Here is a 19,335-nt window from a genome sequence, read left to right as displayed (position 1 = left end):
GAATACTGCGTGCTCGGCGCAGACAGTGTTTCTTCTGGATGTCCTCAATGGCTGGCAGTGTAGTCCCTGTGATGCGTTGGGCAGTTTTCACCACCCGCTGCAGTGCCTTACGCTCAGCAACAGAGCAGCTTCCATACCAGACTGTGACGCAGTTGGTCAGGATGCTTTCTATTGTGCAGCGGTAGAAGTTCACCAAGACGGCTGATGAAAGCTGGTTCTTCTTAAGTTGCCTCAAGAAGAATAGGCGCTGGTGAGCCTTCTTGACCAGGCTGGAGGTGTTGGTGGTCCAGGAAAGGTCCTTTGAGATGTGGGTCCCCAGGAACTTGAAGGATGAGACAGGCTCAACGGCCATCCCATTAATGTGGATGGGATCATGCGAGCCTGTTCGTCCCTTCCTGAAGTCCACAATGAGCTCCTTGGTCTTGCTGGTGTTAAGGAGCAGATTATTGTCGGTGCACCAAGTGGCCAGATGCTGTATCTCCTCCCTGTAGGCAGTCTCATCATTATTGCTGATTAGACCAATCACTGTGGTGTCATCTGCAAATTTGATGATGGTGTTGGATCTGTTCACAGGCCTACAGTCGATGGTAAAAAGGGAGTAGAGGAAGGGGCTCAGCACGCAGCCCTGTGGTACACCAGTGTTGAGTGTGACGGTGGTGGAGCAGATGTGGCCTGATCTAACATTCTGAGGTCTGTTAGTCAGAAAGTCCATAACCCAGTTGCAGAGAGACGTGTCGATATCCAGGTCTCTGAGTTTGATCAGTAGCTTAGAGGGTATGACAGTGTTGAATGCTGAGCTGAAATCAACAAACAGCATTCGTGCATAAGTGTTTTTATTGTCCAGGTGTGTGAGGACAGAGTGCAGTGCTATGGAGACGGCATCTTCTGTGCTCCTGTTGCCACGGTAGGCAAACTGATGTGGGTCCAGTGTGGATGGCAGAGAGTCTTTCAGATGTGCCAGGACCAACCGCTCGAAGCACTTCATGATGATGGGTGTGAGTGCTACAGGCCGGTAGTCATTCAGGCATGTTGGGCTGGAGTGTTTGGGCAGCGGCACAATAGAGGTGGTTTTAAAGCATGTTGGCACAGTTGCTAGGTTAAGCGACAGGTTGAAAATGTCTGTGAATACCCCAGTGAGCTGTTCTGCACATGCTTTGAGGACGCGCCCAGGAATACCATCTGGCCCAGCAGCCTTACGCACATTGATCCGACTCAGTGCGGTGTAGACTTCTGAGGAGGTGAGTGTGATAGGTGAGTGGTCGGCTGAGGTAGTGTTCCTGGTGTAGGGTTCTGTATTGTCTCTTTCAAAGCGGGCATAAAAGTCATTTAGCTCGTTCAGGAAGGAGACATTTGTAGCTGTGGGGGTGGACTGGCTGGGTTTGTAGTTGCTGATGGCCTGGATGCCCTGCCACATGCGCCGAGGATCAGAGTTGGAAAAGTGCTCCTCTAGCTTTAGCTTGTAGCAGTGCTTGGCCTTTTTGATGCCCCTCTTCAGATTAGCCCTGGAAGTGCTGTAGGCCTGTGCATCCCCTGATCTGAATGCAGTGTTGCGTGCCTTCAGCAGGAGGCGCACCTCCTTGTTCATCCATGGCTTTTGATTTGGGTATGTGGTGATCTGTTTCTGGGTTGTAACACTGTCTATGGTGGTGTTGATATATTCCAGAACAGAGGAAGTGTAACTGTCAATGTCTGTGTGAGAGTCACATGTGGCCTGGGAAGCAAACATACTCCAGTCTGTGTGTTCAAACCTGTCCTGGAGTGTGGAGTCCACCCCCGCTGGCCACACTTTGATGGTCCTTACTGATGGCTTCACACGGTTGACGATGGGTGAGTACTTGGGGGTGAGAAACAAACAAAGGTGATCTGATTGACCCAAGTGGGGGAGGGGGGTCACAGCATATGCTTCAGCCATGTTTGTGTAAACTTGGTCTAAAGTTTTGTTTCCCCTTGTGTGGCAGAAAATGTTTTGATGGAATTTGGGGAGCACTGTCTTTAAGTTTGAGTGATTAAAATCCCCCGCAACAATAAAAGCAGCCTCCGGGTGAGCAGTCTGTTGTTTGCTGATGGCTGCATGAAGTTCATTCATAGCAAGCTTGGCATCAGCGTCGGGAGGTATATAAGCAGCAGTTATTATGGTGGAGGTGAACTCCCGTGGCAGATAAAACGGTCTACATTTAACCATTAGAAATTCCAGGTTAACAGAGCATTGTCTCCCAACGATGACAGAGTTTGTGCACCAAGCTTTGTTAATATAAATGCATAATCCTCCGCCTCTGGTCTTACCGGAGTCATCCGCCGTTCTGTCTGCTCGGAATGTTTGATGCTCCGTTAGCGATATAGCGTTGTCTGGTATCCCGCTGTTTAGCCATGTTTCTGTGAAAATCATGACATTACAGTTCCATAATCTTTTGCTGTGGTTGATGCGCAGTCGAATCTCATCCATTTTGTTCACCAGTGACCGTACATTGGCGAGAAAGATGCTGGGTAAAGAGAGCCGGTGTGGTGTTAGCTTTAGCTTAGCTCTTAGCCCGCCGCGCTTCCCCCGTCTTTGTTTACGTTCTCTGCGCCGCCTCCGAGCACTTCTGCCCGGCCGTGCAGGGCTGTTCGGCCCGGGTGTTCTGGCGATCTCAGGGATGAGTCGAAGATTGTTAATAAAACTGTCCGGAATGCACAATCCAATATCCAAGATTTCCTGTCGGGTGTACGATGTAAAGGCACTGCTGTTCTGCACGAACAGACCCGAAATGAGCAGGAATAATACCGCAAAATTGCAGAAACTGGAGAGACGCTGGGCTTCGCGAACTGAACGCGCCGCCATCTTGTCTTGTCATGAACAACATAATTGTTTCTTCGATGCACCGCGATGCAGAAGCGGACAGTTTGGTATCAGTTTAGTAATAGATCATAACCGGTTATTACGTAGTGATGTCATTTATCTCATATGCACTGTCGTGATAGAATATTACGGCAAAAAAGGTGAGGGCGAGTAATTAAAATGCTCCAACTACTTAAAACGCAGAAACTGTGCACAATTCACTGCATGTGAGTTTGCTGGGACAGTCGTTCACTGACATTGAAGTTACAGCAGAACCCAGGAACCGCTATTCACTGTTATAGAGAAAATGAAAGTTGTGAATTTCTGCTTCTCTATCTCTCACACACTGGACCCTTTGACCTGCTTGCATGTTTGTGAGGTAATAGGTAATATTTCCTCTCCTCTCGTGACTGTTACAGCGATACTTGTGGATTCAGACACAAGCATGTCTGCAGAGTGAGTTTTCTCCACCGCGTCTATCAGCGGATCAGCAGTGGCATAGCGGATGGGCCCGGCGTGATGAGGGGGAGGGCCCATGTGATAAATCCATAAGCCTACCACCTGCTCCCCCCCCAGCCCTCCCCTCCAGGTCTTCAATTTGTGCGATCATAAGCATGAACATGAACTCAAGACCTGTTAATGTATCACAATGTCTTGAATTTACTTGAAGGGGCACATTATTAACTCTTAACTTAGCTCATGAACTTGTGTCTTTAAGTGTAACAGTCATGCATGTCTGTTTACATTGGAAAACTATAGAAAAGTGTTTTGTCTACATCCTAATGTACAGTTTAAATGCAGGAGTTCATGAGTAAGAAGGTTCAAGGTAAGAATGAGTTAATAATAATAATAAAGTTAGTTCTTGATTGCGCATGTCTTAACTCATTATTACTTCATAAGAAAGTAACATTTACATCATTATTCATGTATGGTTATTGTAAAGTGTTACCAGCTCCAGTCTCCTATACCCTTGTTGTTTTCTCCCAGTTGTCTGTCTACAAAGGACAATTTTCCAGTGTGTGTGCTGTATTATTACCTGTTTCATATTTCAGTATTGACATCTATTGCTCAGTGGCTCTTTCTGTAAATCAAGATTGAGTGTTTGAAAGTTACCTATTCTCCAGTGTGTGTTTTCTGACATTAAAACTCTTTATTTTTATTATAATTTCTTTTGCGTTTGGGTGCCTATGTTTGGTGTTGTTAATCTTTGTGTGCTTAATACAGTGGAAATAGGATGAGGTTACCATTTAAGATTAGTTTTTTACAAAAAAAAAAAAAAACAAGTTAAATCATTGACAGTGAGGAATGGAAGCCACACATAAATACTTCAGCCAAATCATGTGAGTTTTTTTTTCAAAATCTATTGAATGTAGAGACACGATCTGAACTTCATGTCTGATGCCCTCAGGAAATAGAGATGCTGCTGCACTTTATGCTGCACTGTATACCTTTCACAGTTTGGTCACTTCCTCCTGCAGTTGTTTCAGTTTCTTCATAGGCTAAACCTGTCTTTATGCAGAAACTGACACTTTAACACTTACTTTAGCCAGTACTTTGTGCTCATCACCACTGAAGAGCTTCAATATGAACTTCATTCATTTTCACACATGTACCACTTGAATTCTGCAACTTTAGCCTTTTCTACCTCCAGCAACATTATATTAAGACAAGCCAATATTTTTTAGGCTGTTTTGACATGCTGAACTAATTGAACGATTGTAATGATGGGTAATTTTCTGTTTTAAACTGTGTTTATTAATGATACATGAAAGCAATCATCACACAACAGTAAATTGTAAATGTACTTCATCTTAAATTCATAGCTGTAAAGTTTATACATTTAGTAAATTTATGACTGAGTGTCACATGATCTTTGTATTTGTGCCTTTACTCCAGTTAAAGGTTCAATTCATGTAGTGTTTAGTGTCAGTGACGATAAATATAGTAGAGACAAGCAAAACAGATGCACTAAACAAACATACAGAACAACAACATTCAGCATTAGCACAACATTATCATGTGGGATTACAAAAGACTGGAAATTTCAGCAGTTGTTTATGAGTGTGTGAGCAGGAATGAGCTTCAGGACAAGAACAGAGAAACTTTGGAGATAATGCTGGATATCAGTGAGAGTGTGAGAGATCAAGACTTCAGAACAAACACATATCAACCACTTCAGCAAACAGGTAATACTTTTTTTATAAAAGTGTCACAGTTTCTACGTTCAGTCATTTATTGTCATGTCTGTTGTTGTCAGGTAGTGATCGTACGAAGAAGAAGATCTTCAGAGCGTGTTTGGTGCTGCTGTGTTTTCTACTGCTGACTGCAGTCATAGTGCTGAGTGTCTACATTTACACAAACAACACAAACTACACACAAGAGAGAAACCAGTTACTAAACAAGATCATAGCTTCCAAAACAGAAAACGATCAGTTAGAGAATCAGAACCAAATCCTGAAAAATGAAAAGAAAGAATTATTATCCAAGAATCATGATCTAATAAAACAAGGAGAGCGGTTACAGCGAGAGAAAAATGACCTGCAAAAGTGTGTTCATGAACTGGGTAATTACAAACATTCTGCCTTAACAACAAATGAATAAATCTGAATAAACTGTAAATAGTAAATATGTTGTGTAGTTTAGTGTGATGGGATTCATTTGCTTATACTGAACGTGTTTACAGATGGATGGAAATTGTATCAGTCCAGATTTTACTTCATTTCCTCTGAGTAGAAGACCTGGATTGAGAGCAGAAGATATTGTATAGACAGAGGAGCAGATCTGATCATCATAAACAACAGAAAAGAACAAGTGAGTGAATAAACTGAAAGCAGCTTATAAATGATACTTTATGTTTTGATAGATTTTTTTGTAAATGTAAATGTAATTCTGTCTTTAGTGTTAGCTGTAGAGAACAAAACATAAACATTGAAATCCACATATACAGTATACAGGAATTGGACAATGAAAATGAAAAACCTGGTTTTAGACCGCAATAATTCATTAGTATGGTGTAGGACCTATTTTAGGGCCAATACAGCAACAATCTGTGACTACTACAGCAACTTTGTGATGCTGGTGGAGAAAAACATTTCCTGACTCGCACCTCAACTTCACTTTAATGTTCACCAAACCACTATGTCAGCAGTCTTGCTGTTTGTATTGGTGCACTATCACCCTGATACATGGCGCTGCCTTCACGATACAATGTTTGAACCATTATGGCCCATTTCCACTGAGTGGTACAGTACGGTACGGTTCGCTGCGCTTTTATGGCAGTTTCCAGTGTCAAAGGGTACCAAAAAGCGAACCGTACTGTACCATTTTTGGGTACCCTTTTCATAGGGTACCTAGCCAGACAAAAGAGTACTAAAGGCGGAGCTAGATGTGCAGCTGAACGCTATTAGTTTACAGAGAAATGTCTAGCGCATATACAAGCCAGGAGAATAAAAACAAAGAAACCACTATTTTTAAATATACAGCGGAGACATTACATCATAATACTATATACATATAGTAATGAGCCATGGTCGACCTGAGCTCAAACAAACCTTGTCGTTGTCTTGATGTACAGCCACAAAGCCAAGAAGAACAAATCTGCCGTGTACTGTTTTTGTTTTACGAGGCCATCTAAACGTGCGAGAAGTTTCACTTTCTCCAGAGTTCGCGTGCGTGTCTATATTTGAAGTAACAAACTTCTTGAGCTGATGATAATAACGTGCGGGTGATTATTAAAGTGCTTCTGACATCCGATCCTTTCAGAAATGGACAAACGCAGGAGTGAAGAGTAAAGAAACAAAGGAGAAGCCAGAAAAAACAGCAAATGATTCTTTCAGCAACCTAAAGCATGACCAAACTGCCATGTTTTACTATTATCATCACCTTTTGGACTATTATGAACTAGGAATGACGGAATTACTTTCTAACTGAATTTACATGTGCTGGTGAAGATTAAAGATACAGATGAGAGGTTTGCACTGAATGTAGGCTATACGTTGTATGTTGTTTTTTAACCCAAATAGGGACTAAATGCTGTGTGTAATTGGTAACATATCGGAGATATCATTGATTTGCAGCTATAATTAAATTATGTTCACAGAAAGGTGTGTAATGAAGATTTATTCACAAGTATTTATGTGTATAAAGCAGTGCTTAATTTGTGAATTGCGAGGTCCTGGAACAGATCGGGTTAACGGATCCGGCATGTTACCCGATAATGGAGAGGTCGCGCACACGAAAGTGAAAACCGGGGGTGGTGTTTGGCAGTGTATGATGGAGGGCTGTCGCTGAGGGGTATCACGGACGAAAGTGAAAAGGGTTGGAGAGTCGCGGAAGAAAGTGCAAGTGGACAGGGAAGGAGGGCGGTTGAGGAGGGGGATCGGTCAAATGAGGTGTCGGATCAGATTTCAGAGATGCTGGATCCGTCATGTTCCGGCACAAATTAAGCCCTGATATAAAGTATCTGTTTTGTGAGAAGTGCTTCTCATGTTATATGTGAACGACCCGTACATGATGTCGACTGAAACTTTCTGGCATACACCACACCATTGGTACACTTTTGGCAGTGGAAAAGCAAGCCTGATAAATGTGACCTGCACCGACCCATACCAGTCAGTGGAAACGGACCATTAGGCGCACATGGTCCTCCAGAATGGTCCTTGGCAACGATGTGCCCTACTAGCTCCTAGTATGGGGCCTAGAGAATGCCATGATATTGCAGCCCAAACCATCACTGATCCACACACTGTGCTTCACTTTTTCCATGCAACAGTTTGGGTGGCACTCTTTGTTGGGTCTTCTCCACACTGTAACTCTCTTGTATGTGTAAAAGACAGTGAAGAGGGACTAATTCAATTCAATTCACCTTTATTTGTATAGCGCTTTTAAAATGTAGATTGTGTCAAAGCAGCTTCACATAGACGATCATAGTAAATTGAAACAGTTTTCAGTGTTGAAGTTCAGTTCAGTTTAGCTCAGTTCAGTGGTTTAATAATCACTTCTTAAAGTCCAAACACTAAAGAGCAGATCCCGAACCATGCAAGCCAGTGGCGACAGCGGTGAGGAAAAAACTTCATCAATTGGCGAAAGTGAGGAATTAAAATCCTTGAGAGAAACCAGGCACAGTTGGGCACGGCCATTTCTCCTATGGCCAAACGTCTTGTGCAGAGCTGCAGTCTAGGCGCTGGAGAAGCTGGATGTCAGCGAGACTCGTCTGTCTCATGCTCTCCACTTCTCCATGACCACCACAGCAGCTGCTCAGGATATGGCCTGGTCCAGGATTATGGAAACCTTGGGATCATCTCGTCGCAGGACTTGGATCGAATCAGTGGCGCTGCATAGTCTCTAAGAGCCTCTTGATGAATATCCCCAGGTGGAAATGGACAATAAAGAGAATAATTAGCGTAGCTGCTGTTCGTAGTGTATGTAAATGTGGATGCGTGGAGCACTTTCATGCATCATACTGCAGTGATGCACTGAGTAAATGCTTTACTAAAAAGATAGACTTTAATCAAGTTTTGAACTGCGAGAGTGTGTCTGAGCCTCAGAGAACATTTCATGTTTCACATTGTCCACAGCTCAAGATTTTCACTGCTGACACCACTGAAACTGATGTTTGGCATTGGCACAAGTGACCAAAGGTTTGGCTACAGCAGACCAGCCATGTACAGTATATTGACTCTGAAGAGCTCCCGATGAACAGTTTTGGTATAAACAGGAGAATTGAGGTGCACATTTAATTCTACAGTGAGTTTGGCAGCTGTGGGTTTTTTTTTTTTTTTGGATACAATCCAGGTTAGCAACTCCTGTTGGATGTGGTTCGTCCTTCTTGGTGGTATGCTGACATTATTCTGGATACCGTGGCACTTGACACATCAAAAAGACTTGCTGTCTTAGCAGGGGTGGACTTAGTGATTTGGGGGCCTTAAGCAATTCCAGATATGGGGCCCTAGCATTTTTTAAATTTAAACTGCATGTTAAAAAGTGTGTATATACATATAAAAATTATGTATTTATTTATTTTATTAAAAGGAACCTTTATCTTCCTAATGTAAAATTAAAAGCAATTATATATTGGGTTTAGGCATCCAGGTGTACAGTTATACAGCCATTTTTGTGATTAGATTTTAATAGTAATAATAATTTAAAAACATTTAAACAAATTTAATTCACAATCTATCAAACTAATCTTTTCACCATTTTTCATATGAATTGAGTAATTGCTGTTTGTGAATCTGTGACTGTTTCACTGGGAAATGTTATTTGATCTGGCCCTCTTTCACAGACAGCAGGATCGCGGCAGAAGCTGCGTTTCGTTGTGGCGAGACGATGGATTAAACATGAGCAGAGGGTGATTTATTTACGGTGCCAGGTAAGGAGGTGAGTAAAGGGAAGCCGTGCAGGTAGGAGTCCTTTGGCTGGATATTGGGGAAAATCCTCTGGGCTGGTGAAGTGCTGGATCTTTGGTAGAATCCGAGGTGCCGGTCTGGCCACTGCTATCTGCTGGCAATAGAAAGAAAGAAGCATTAGCATGTCTTCCCTGGAGAGATCAAGCTCAGCCTGTGTCTCCTCTTTATCTGTTTATATGCTGTCTTCCTAATGAGCTGCAGGTGGTGATCGGTGATGATGAGATGACAGGTGTTGGCAGTTTGGACTTGTGGCGACGTTGCATTGGATCACTTGCCACGTCTTCACTCGCCTCGTCTTAAGCTGCGGTCACACTGGGCTTTGTGTGTGCGAAATTCTGTCGTACGGCGCTGCGAAATGGGTTAGGATTAAACAAGATGATTAGACATTAAAAAAAATTGTTTTAAATTTCTGTCCAGAGAGGTCATGTTTTGATCCTCGATTGGTCTCACGCAGTCAAGTGATGCGATTTCACATGTCAGAGTTCACCAAGCTTGAACTTTGCACTGCAGCAACATGCAAAACTTGGTGCAAGACCTTGCGTTTCTGGTCTGATGCATTTGCGTGCGCATGAATGGAAGTCTATGGGAGGAATAGCCCAGTGTGACCGCAGCTTTATTTCTACTTTTTTTTTTCCCCAAATGTTCTCAAAATTCTCACTTTTGCACACTCTACCAGCCTCTACACTGATCACTGGCAGACTGGTGTCACTAAAATCTCTGAGATTGTGAACAACAGCAAGAAAACAATAAACGGTCCATTTAAAATATTACATTTAAAACAAACGAGATGCAGATTGGTTTGACTGTACCAGGGAAATACCTCACGCTGAAACATTTGCCTCATGCTAAAACATTTACCGTCGACATGCCGAGGTCTTATCTGCTCTCATTGCTGCAGGTGTAAGATGGCTGCGTCGGGGGAGAGAAGCCGATGGCATCACCCACAGCTCGTTGTGAAAAGTAACGTTAGGAATGGCACATCCATGAGAGTCTAAAAATCTTCAGTAACTTCTAAAAACTTTCACTAGCCACTTTTTTGAAAATCTGCTAGGGGGTTCTGAAAAGTCGCTAAGTTGGCAATACTGGCTGGCGGTGTCTTTGATAGAAGCGCTTATACCTCATGCATGTGTAGTACGGAAGGAACGTTTCATTATTCATGAGGGCCCCCGGTTTTGAAAAGAAGTAAATCGTAATGGTTATAGACAGATTTTACAAAATAAGTTAGCTGCATGATTAATATAGCCTTCTTGGCATTGGTTGGGGGCCCCTAATTCCCCAGGGCCCCAAGCGGCTGCTTACCTCGCTTATTTGTTAAGTCCACCCCTGTGTTTTGGTCACAGATGTGCCAGTGAATTTTGTCCTCTTTGATGAGATTTTGTGCACTGACATTTTTTTTTAGCAAAACTGTTATTACTGTGCTAATTAAACCTTCTATTTTTTTATCTTCTATTTAGGATTATATTAAGAAAATGTCTGGTAGTACTTATGTCTGGATTGAATGATGAATTGGGCAGATGGAAATGGGTTGATGACAGCAAACTGATTTTTGGGTGAGATGCATTGAATTGAACTGATTAGTATAAAATAAATATCACGAGATATTTGCCATTATTTATAATAAAAAAACACTTATTATCATATCACATAAGAAGCAGCAGTCAAGCAACTACTAATACTGATCTGTTGATGCAGGTTTTTGAGGTCTAGAAAACTCAGTGAAGGTACAGAAGGGAACTGTGCTGTGTCTCATTCCACAGGATGGGCTGATTATTCCTGTCATTACCCTTTTCATTGGATCTGTGAAAAGCACACTTCAAAATGTCCTGAAATCTCACATTTGTTTATGTTGTAAATTACAAACAGAAAAACATCTTTTCTCTCTTGAATACAGTATATGCATACTGCACACACACATTCTTTGTCAGATTAAATTGTATTTAAAACAATGTTCTTACACTATAATAAATGCATGTCCTATTGATGACATTTATTTGTATTTAATTATTGTTTTGGAGTGCCAAGACGTGATGTAATTACTCATTGCTTTTATTACAGAGGAAGTAGGAGGATGTGATCATTTCAATTTAAAACAAAATCAGGTAAAACTTTATTTTGATGGTCCATTTGAGTATGACTAGACTGTCTGCTTAATATCTGTTGAAATGCTCCTTCAACAGACGTTTAACTGACTATAAGAAACTTTGCAAGTACATGTCAACTTACACTAACCCTAACCCAAACCTAACAGTTTACTGATAGTCTAATGAGAATTATTTGACATGTTAATGCAATGTAACTGATATTCAACAAATGGACCATCAAAATAAAGCGTGACCCAAAATCCTTGGCTGGATCATTTAGAGCCCTTTGAAGCTGTATAGAAACTGCAGTATGGAAGTTCAAATAACTGAGGAGAGCACATCAAACTCCACTAAATGGTTAAAAATACTAATAATATAATATTAATAATAATAACCGTTTTTGTCTTGGTAATGTCCTGCTGTTATTATTATTGATTATGTGTATATGTCTGTTTAAACATGCACCCAAAACCCAGACTTTCACTCCGCTTCAAATGGCGTGTACAGAATCCGTTTGGGAAACAGTTTATTTATCACTATGGAGCGCGTCAGCTGACACTTATGCACCACTATATGACTGTTTTGAGGATTGCATATGAAAGGGCGACAGCACCTGTAATGAAAAGGAAAGAGAATTTTATATTTTTAGATTACGTTTTTATATTTATTTCAAAGTGTTTTCAGGCCTAAACAAAGCAAAAGCACAGAACAGACTCACATTTAACACAATGGACGGCCCCTGGTGGTTTGGCGGTATGGGTTGTGTATAGGGAGGATCGACTCTTTAATGTTTATTGCAGCCCTTCAGAGAAAGAATAAAAAATATGCGAGAAATACGGGAAAATACTTTTACGGATGATAGCGGGATATAACTTTAAAATACGGAAGAATCCCGGGAAAAACGGGAGGGTTGACAGGTATTTTAATAACCCATCAGAGTAATGTTAACCTATTTTGCTCATGAGATCTGTTGTGTATAAAAGATAAACCATACTTAAACTTGACAAAAGAGATCAATAGAGATGTATTGTGTTGTATTTTGAAGCTATATTGTCAATGAAAGCACAGCCAGGAATTATTATCAACCTCTGCATGAACAGATGACAATTGAGCTGAGTGATACGATGCAATTCATCAGTCTAGATGTGTTTGTTGAAACATGCGCTTCAAATTTCACAATTAACACGATAAATTAACATAAGATTTAACGATTTAACAATTAAAGATACTTTATGCCTCTTCAGGCTTGAGCTGAATAAATGTATAATCTGTAGATCCTGCATTTTGCATCCCAACGTGAGTTGAAAAATTCAGTCATTGCTTAGTAATGCATAGTAAACAATCTGACCTCCTGTTTTCAACATAAAAGTCCCACATATATAGTACATTAAAATATAAAATTAAAAATAGCTAACAGAGGAAAATGATCATAGATGTCTCACTAGGAAATGTTGTGGCTTATCAAACACAGCTTGAGGCGTTTTGACACGGAACCTATACTAAAGTACATGAAAATGATGAGGGAGTGTCCTGTGAGTTTCGTGTTCTGATTGGCCTATTATCCATCGGGGTTTTAAAAGTAAACAATGGTGTTTGATGGTCACGGTATGGCCATATACTAATCTCTTATTATTCGACTATGACTAAGTATACTAAGATTTGCTTTATAGGGCACCTTAAATTTTTTACATCTTTAATTTCTTCACAACATTGACAGTTTTTTTTGTACAATATTCTCTTTATTTGTCATTGTTTTCTTCAGAAATATTTCAACAATCCAAACAACTGTTACCGAACACAAAACAGCTAAACAATCACTTATATATTTTCCATATGAACCTATAGCTACAGTAGCCTGTTGTTTAGAACATCTGATTTTCTTTTTCTTTTGATTTTCTTTCATGACACATTTAAATGATGAAATATGAGTAAGTGGATTTCATTATCATTACATTTTTAATGTAGGGTAATCAAATTACAGTTACATCTAAAAAAGGTTTAGCTATGATAGAGAGACATCCATTTACAAATTGTGGATGCACGTCTATAAACCAACTAAACTTTCTCCATTGCCTTTAATTGTCAATTTTAATTTGTCAATTTTAGCCACAACTGAGTATAAGTTGCAAACTAGCACTAGTCAAAGATCAATTGTTTGAATAGCTTACAGGTGTTTGTCTGTATAAGAATATAGAGATACTTTCTAAACCAGTTGTCATCAGGAAATTTTAGTCTCTTCCTCCTGCAGTTGTTTAAGTATCTCCGTCCACTCAGCCTCTCTTTGAGCACTAACTGAGCACAGCACTTTAGCCAGTTATGTGTAGTTTGTCAGTTCTGAAGAACTTCCATGTTCCACTTTATTCACTTTTATTTCTTTACATTGCAAGCTTTTTATATTTGAAACACTTGATACTTCATTCTTCTTGTCTGACAGTGTTTCATCAGAAATATTCAATAGTTAAAACACTTTTTAGTCTAACACAAAAAGTTAAACAGTCAATGATGAATTTTCCATATTAACCCGTAAGTGCTGTAGCCTATTGTTCAAAACATCTGATTTTTTTAAACTCAACTGTGCTGAGTTCTGAGCAGACGTCTAATTATATTTATCATGTCCAGGAGTAATGGAATACATCAATAGAAATGTATTATGTGTTTAAATTATAAAATATAATGAACTGTGACTGGATTTCATTCCAGTTACATTTTAAATAGGTGGTAATAAAAATTACTGTTACATCTGAAAATAATTTTTGATTACCAGAGGGATTACTTTAGAAATGTAATTCAATTCAGTTCATTTTTATATCTATAGCACTTTTACTTGTACAATGTAGATTGTGTCAAAGCAGCTGAACATACACTGTAAAAAAAAATCCGTTATTTTACAGGGTTTTTCCAGCAGCTGGGGTGCCAGAAAAAAAGTAAAATAACGGCCACTAAATTACAGAAATTTATCGTAAAATAACAGACGATAAATTACAAAAATTTACCGTGAAATAACGCCCGCTAAATTACAGAAATTTATCGTAAAATAACAGACGATAAATTACAGAAATTTACCGTGAAATAACGCCCGCTAAATTACAGAAATTTATCGTAAAATAACAGACGATAAATTACAGAAATTTACCGTGAAATAACGCCCGCTAAATTACAGAAATTTATCGTAAAATAACAGACGGTAAATTACAAAAATTTACATTTAAGGAAATTTCTGTAATTTAATGTGTTATTTTACAGTACATTTCTGTAATTTAATGGCCGTTATTTTACGGTAAATTTTTGTTATCTAATGGCCGTTCTACACATTATTATCCTCTGATTAATGATCGTCTGATCGCACTGCTCTTCTGAAGTAATTCACAATCTGTTCTTAATGGTGAATCTCCTCTAGAAATGACAGCGGCTCTTTGTTTACAAGTTTGTGGGCATTTGAGTAGCTGATGCAGTCATGTCATGTTATACTGTACCTTTCATACAGATTACAAAATCAGAAAACTTTTGTTTTCAAGTTTAGTGGTTTAATTTAAAAGGTAGAGATTTCAAGCTTTATTTGGATATATGTCTTATATCTGTGAAGCAAGTATTCGCTGAAATCCTGAAGTACCAACACAATCTCACGGCAATTCGTAACTTTTTGATTTAGTGGCTAATTCGTATGAATTCGTATGATCTAATTCATACAATTTAGTACAATTTGCTCATCCCCCAATGATGGTTGGGTTTAGGGGTGGGGTTATGTGCCACGCCTCCTTTTTAAAATCGTGCAACTTCGTACATCTGAACTCGTACGAATTCGTACAAATTAGCCACTAAACTGACAAAAAGTAAAATACTTACGTTTTTCTCGTGAGATCAGGCTGGAAGTACAGTGTACCTACCCTTGCAGTAAGCTTAAAATTGTAATCATTTCAGCAAAAAAAGGAATCATAGAATTGGATGTTAGTGTTTTAATGCTGTTCCATATAAACTATTTCACTTAGATGTTTACATACTGATGGCGTGGACTGATGGCCTCCAGTTGTTTATAATGACACTGGTGCAAATAACAGATTAGTTGATTGGCTCCACACATTCCCATTGGAAATATATGTCAACCTTGCAGTTTGGAAAGCTGACAGAGTTGTCTGCAATTCTTAGTCAATTCATGCAGCATGAAAGCTCTTGTCTCTGATGCATCACGCAATATCAATACAACCGCATCTGAAGGCTGCACCAGATCCTGTCATCTTTGCTTATTTGCTCATTGTTTGGGTTCAGCTATGATAAAAACACATCCATTTACACACTGTTGACCACACATCTATAAACCAACCAAACTTTCTCTATTGCCCAATTTAACGGATATACTATAATTGATTGCCTGTGTCCATTTCAAATATCATATGTGTTTCAAAGGAATTAGTTACTGCACCTTAAATAGTAGTACCCCTTGGTCCCAGATTTCACACATTTACCTCATGCAAGTTCTGTTGTGTTTTTTAGCTGTAGATAATAATAGACAAGCAGGGCTGAACAACACAGAAACAGCAGTCAACATTAGAACTGCGCAATATTTTTGAACAGCAGACATGTCTGATGCTATTTATGAAGATGTGATCTTTACTGAGCCCACTGGAACAGATGGAGAGAAAGGGGAGATGATGGTGGATACCTATGAGAGTGCAGATTGTGTGAAAGATCAGGACTTGTGTGAAAGACACAACAACCACTTCAGCAAACAGATCATACAAATTAATTCATACAAATTAGCCCAAATGCTGAGACATTCAAAACCAATCAACTAATCAACATGTGACCACATACAGTATATGATATAACAAATTGTGGTTATATGTTATATAAAAATTACAAACAGCCTATCATATATGTAACGGCATTAAATTACTTACTGTTTATTTCTTTGCATTTTAACTTTATAAACTTTGAAATCATGCATTCCCTCACATTTTGTATTGGATTTTTCTTTACCTTGAGCTGGTGAGCCAACTGACAAAAGCCCTTCTTTTTCCCTTGCTCTGCTGGCCACACCCACTGGGCACACCCACTCCTCCCTCTGCTCGCCCGTCATGAAGCATTTTTTGAAAAAATACTGAGGTAGACTTGAACTGTACTGAGGTAGACTGTTTTATGGCACTTTAAAGAAATGCAATTGTTGGAACCATTTTGGATATATATACTGTATATAGAACACTAGAGCAATTTTAACATTGCTCTAGTGTTCTATGAAAAAAAATGTTGAAGGTATGCCTATAAATGTACCCTATTTGGATGCAGGCTGTTAAATAATTTATGCAGTTTAGTGTACTGGTACTTGAACTTTGTGTCTACAGATGGATGGTTTAACTATCAGTCCAGTTTTTACTTCATTTCCTCTGAGGACAAGAGCTGGTCTGAGAGCAGAAGATACTGTAGAGACGGAGGAGCTGATCTGATCATCATAAACAACAAAGAAGAACAAGTGAGTGAGCCTGTACAGTGTGTGTATGTTTTCAAGATTTCAGTGAGGTGTGTGTGTGCTTGTGTGTGTGTTTAACTCACAGTACATTATAGGGATAAAAAAAATTTAAAAGATTTTTCATGGCCAAGTCTGTTGTCAAGAGCTTCAGGTGGATAAACAAAATCTGTGTGAAAGCAGCTAAATGTTGCCATTATCAGACTTCAATGTCATTTTGTAAACTACTTAGGATCTTGTTAAGAAAATATCTGGTGGTGCTAATGCTATAGTCTGGATTTCAATTCAATTCACCTTTATTTGTATAGCGCTTATACAATGTAGATTGTGTCAAAGCAGCTTCACATAAAAGGTCACAGTAAATAGGAACAGTGTAGTTCAGTTTGTAGTGTTTAAGTTCAGTTCAGTTTAGCTCAGTTCAGTGTGGTTTAATAATCACTACTGAGAGTCCAAATACTGAAGAGCAAATCCAACGATGCGCAGCTCTGGATTGTTCTGACTGAGAGTGATGAAGAGGGCAGATGGAAATGGGTTGATGGCAGCTGAAATAGACCACTGGGTAAGAAATTAATGACCTGAACTCTTATCTAATTAAGGATTCTCCCAGTTAGAATCATAGTATGGAGAAAGCAGCACTGAACATCTAATGCTGATCTGTTGCACAGGTTCTGGTCTCATCCAGAACCCAGTGGAGGTAAAGAAGAGAACTGTGCTGTGTCTCGTTCATCAGGATGGGGGGGGGGGGATTATCCATGTTTTTATCCTCTTCAATGGATCTATGAGAAGAAGAGCACTTTAAAATGTCATTAAAGTTTTTGCTGTAAAATATTGTAACGCCACACCAGCAGAGGGAGCCCTCGCCCGACTACTGACTCAGCTCCGCTTCCTCTGCAGTCACTTCCTGTTTATGCTGTATTTCAGTGAGAAGTATTGCAAGTTTACCTGCCTTACCAAACATTGTTCCAAGTGACTTTCATGACTGCTTATCTGTGTATGACCCTGCCTGCCTTAATCCTGTACGTTACCTGTCTTTGCCCTGTTGCTCTGTTTTGGACTGCTTATTGTTGCCTTGAACTTTTGCCTGCCTTCTCATCACGTCTTCTGGATTTGCCCCTGTGTATCTTGATCTGTTTTGGACTGATTATTGTTGCACTGATCCTCTGCCTGAATTACTACTACGTCTCCTGGAATTACCCCTGTTTGTTATTGGATTGGACTGCTTACATGTTGCCGACTTTCAACCTGTTAACTCATTGATGTCTCTGCCTAAACCCTTTAATAAACCTTTGCATATGGATTCTAACACAGCCTCAGACCCCTCGTTAAAGAATACTTCGCCTCCCTTGAATCCAGCAGAAGTTTCAAGCCTGCAATCTACAGAAAACTACCCAGTAACTCAAACCCCTCGTTACAATTATGAACAGACCAAAACAATTCTCTCTTGAAGAAAATATATACACACATACGATTTGTCTTGTTTAGATTATTGTCTTACACTATATTAATCCTGTTCTGTTGATACTATTTAGTTGTATATTATTATTATTATTATTATTATTATTATTATTATTATTATTATTATTATTATTATTATTATTATTGTTCTTACAGTATATCTAATGTTGACCATTAGTGTGATAGCCACTGATAAATTATGCTCTGATCCTTTTACAATTAATCATTTAGATGCTCTTGTGAACTGATGGAAAGCATTGGGCCTGAGGAAGGAAGGCCCACACAAACATGTTTCTCACAGAATTTGTCAATTTTAGTAACAATTGAGTCTAAATAACAAACTATCACTAGTCAAAGATCAAAATATTTGAATATTTAGGAGGTCTTTGTCTGTTTTACTGGTAAGAATATAAAGACACTTTCTGAACTTAATGTCTGTTGTCATTAGGAAGTGAAAGATCATTCTCATTTTAGTCTCTTCCTCCTGCAGTTGTTTCAGTATCTCCATCCAGCAGAAACTGACACTTAAACATTTACTTCAGCCAGTGCTGTGTGGTTTATTACTTCTTAAAAGCATCAATGTAAACTTTATTTACTTTATTTCATTTACTACATTGCCATTTTTTTACATTTGTACCACATTCACTTACTCTGTCACTGCTTCATCAGAAATATTTCAGTATTAGAAATGTATTCATTTTGCTTCTTAAGAGTTACAAATATGGATTTGTTATAGCCGATGCTCTGTCATTCATTCATATTTCTTCAGCTTAATCTTTGATTTATCAGAGGTCACCACAGTGGAATGAGCCGCCAACTGTCCTGGCATATGTACACATCAGATGCCCTTCTAGCTGCAACCCAGTACTGGAAAACACCAATACACTCTCACATTCACACACACTCATACACTGCAGCCAATTTTGTTTACTCAATTTACTTATAGCACAACATGCAAACTTCAAACAGAAATGCCAACTGGCTTAGCCAGGACTAAAACCAGTGACCTTCTTGCTGTGAGGTGATTATGCTAACCACTGTGCCACCGTAGAATTAAGATAGTTTTGAGTGTTACTGTTTGGAGCTTGATTGTAATGGACATCTGAATCTTGCTTGTAT

General features: G+C 39.4%; 1 protein-coding gene across 1 annotated transcript; it reads left to right on the top strand.

Annotated features, from left to right (window-relative positions):
* The first annotated feature begins 4,716 nt into the window (after positions 1 to 4,716).
* Positions 4,717 to 17,571, top strand: LOC130236757 (CD209 antigen-like protein C). Its single transcript, XM_056467511.1, has 6 exons — positions 4,717 to 5,001; positions 5,073 to 5,378; positions 16,640 to 16,767; positions 16,994 to 17,026; positions 17,245 to 17,302; positions 17,405 to 17,571. The coding sequence occupies exons 1-6, from the start codon at positions 4,833 to 4,835 to the stop codon at positions 17,569 to 17,571; spliced, it is 861 nt and encodes a 286-aa protein (XP_056323486.1). The 5' UTR covers positions 4,717 to 4,832.
* Positions 17,572 to 19,335: the final 1,764 nt, after the last annotated feature.

This window comes from Danio aesculapii, chromosome 10 (assembly GCF_903798145.1).
Source record: "Danio aesculapii chromosome 10, fDanAes4.1, whole genome shotgun sequence".
In the NCBI taxonomy this organism is placed as follows: domain Eukaryota; kingdom Metazoa; phylum Chordata; class Actinopteri; order Cypriniformes; family Danionidae; genus Danio; species Danio aesculapii.
This window is presented reverse-complemented; position numbering and strand designations above follow the sequence as displayed.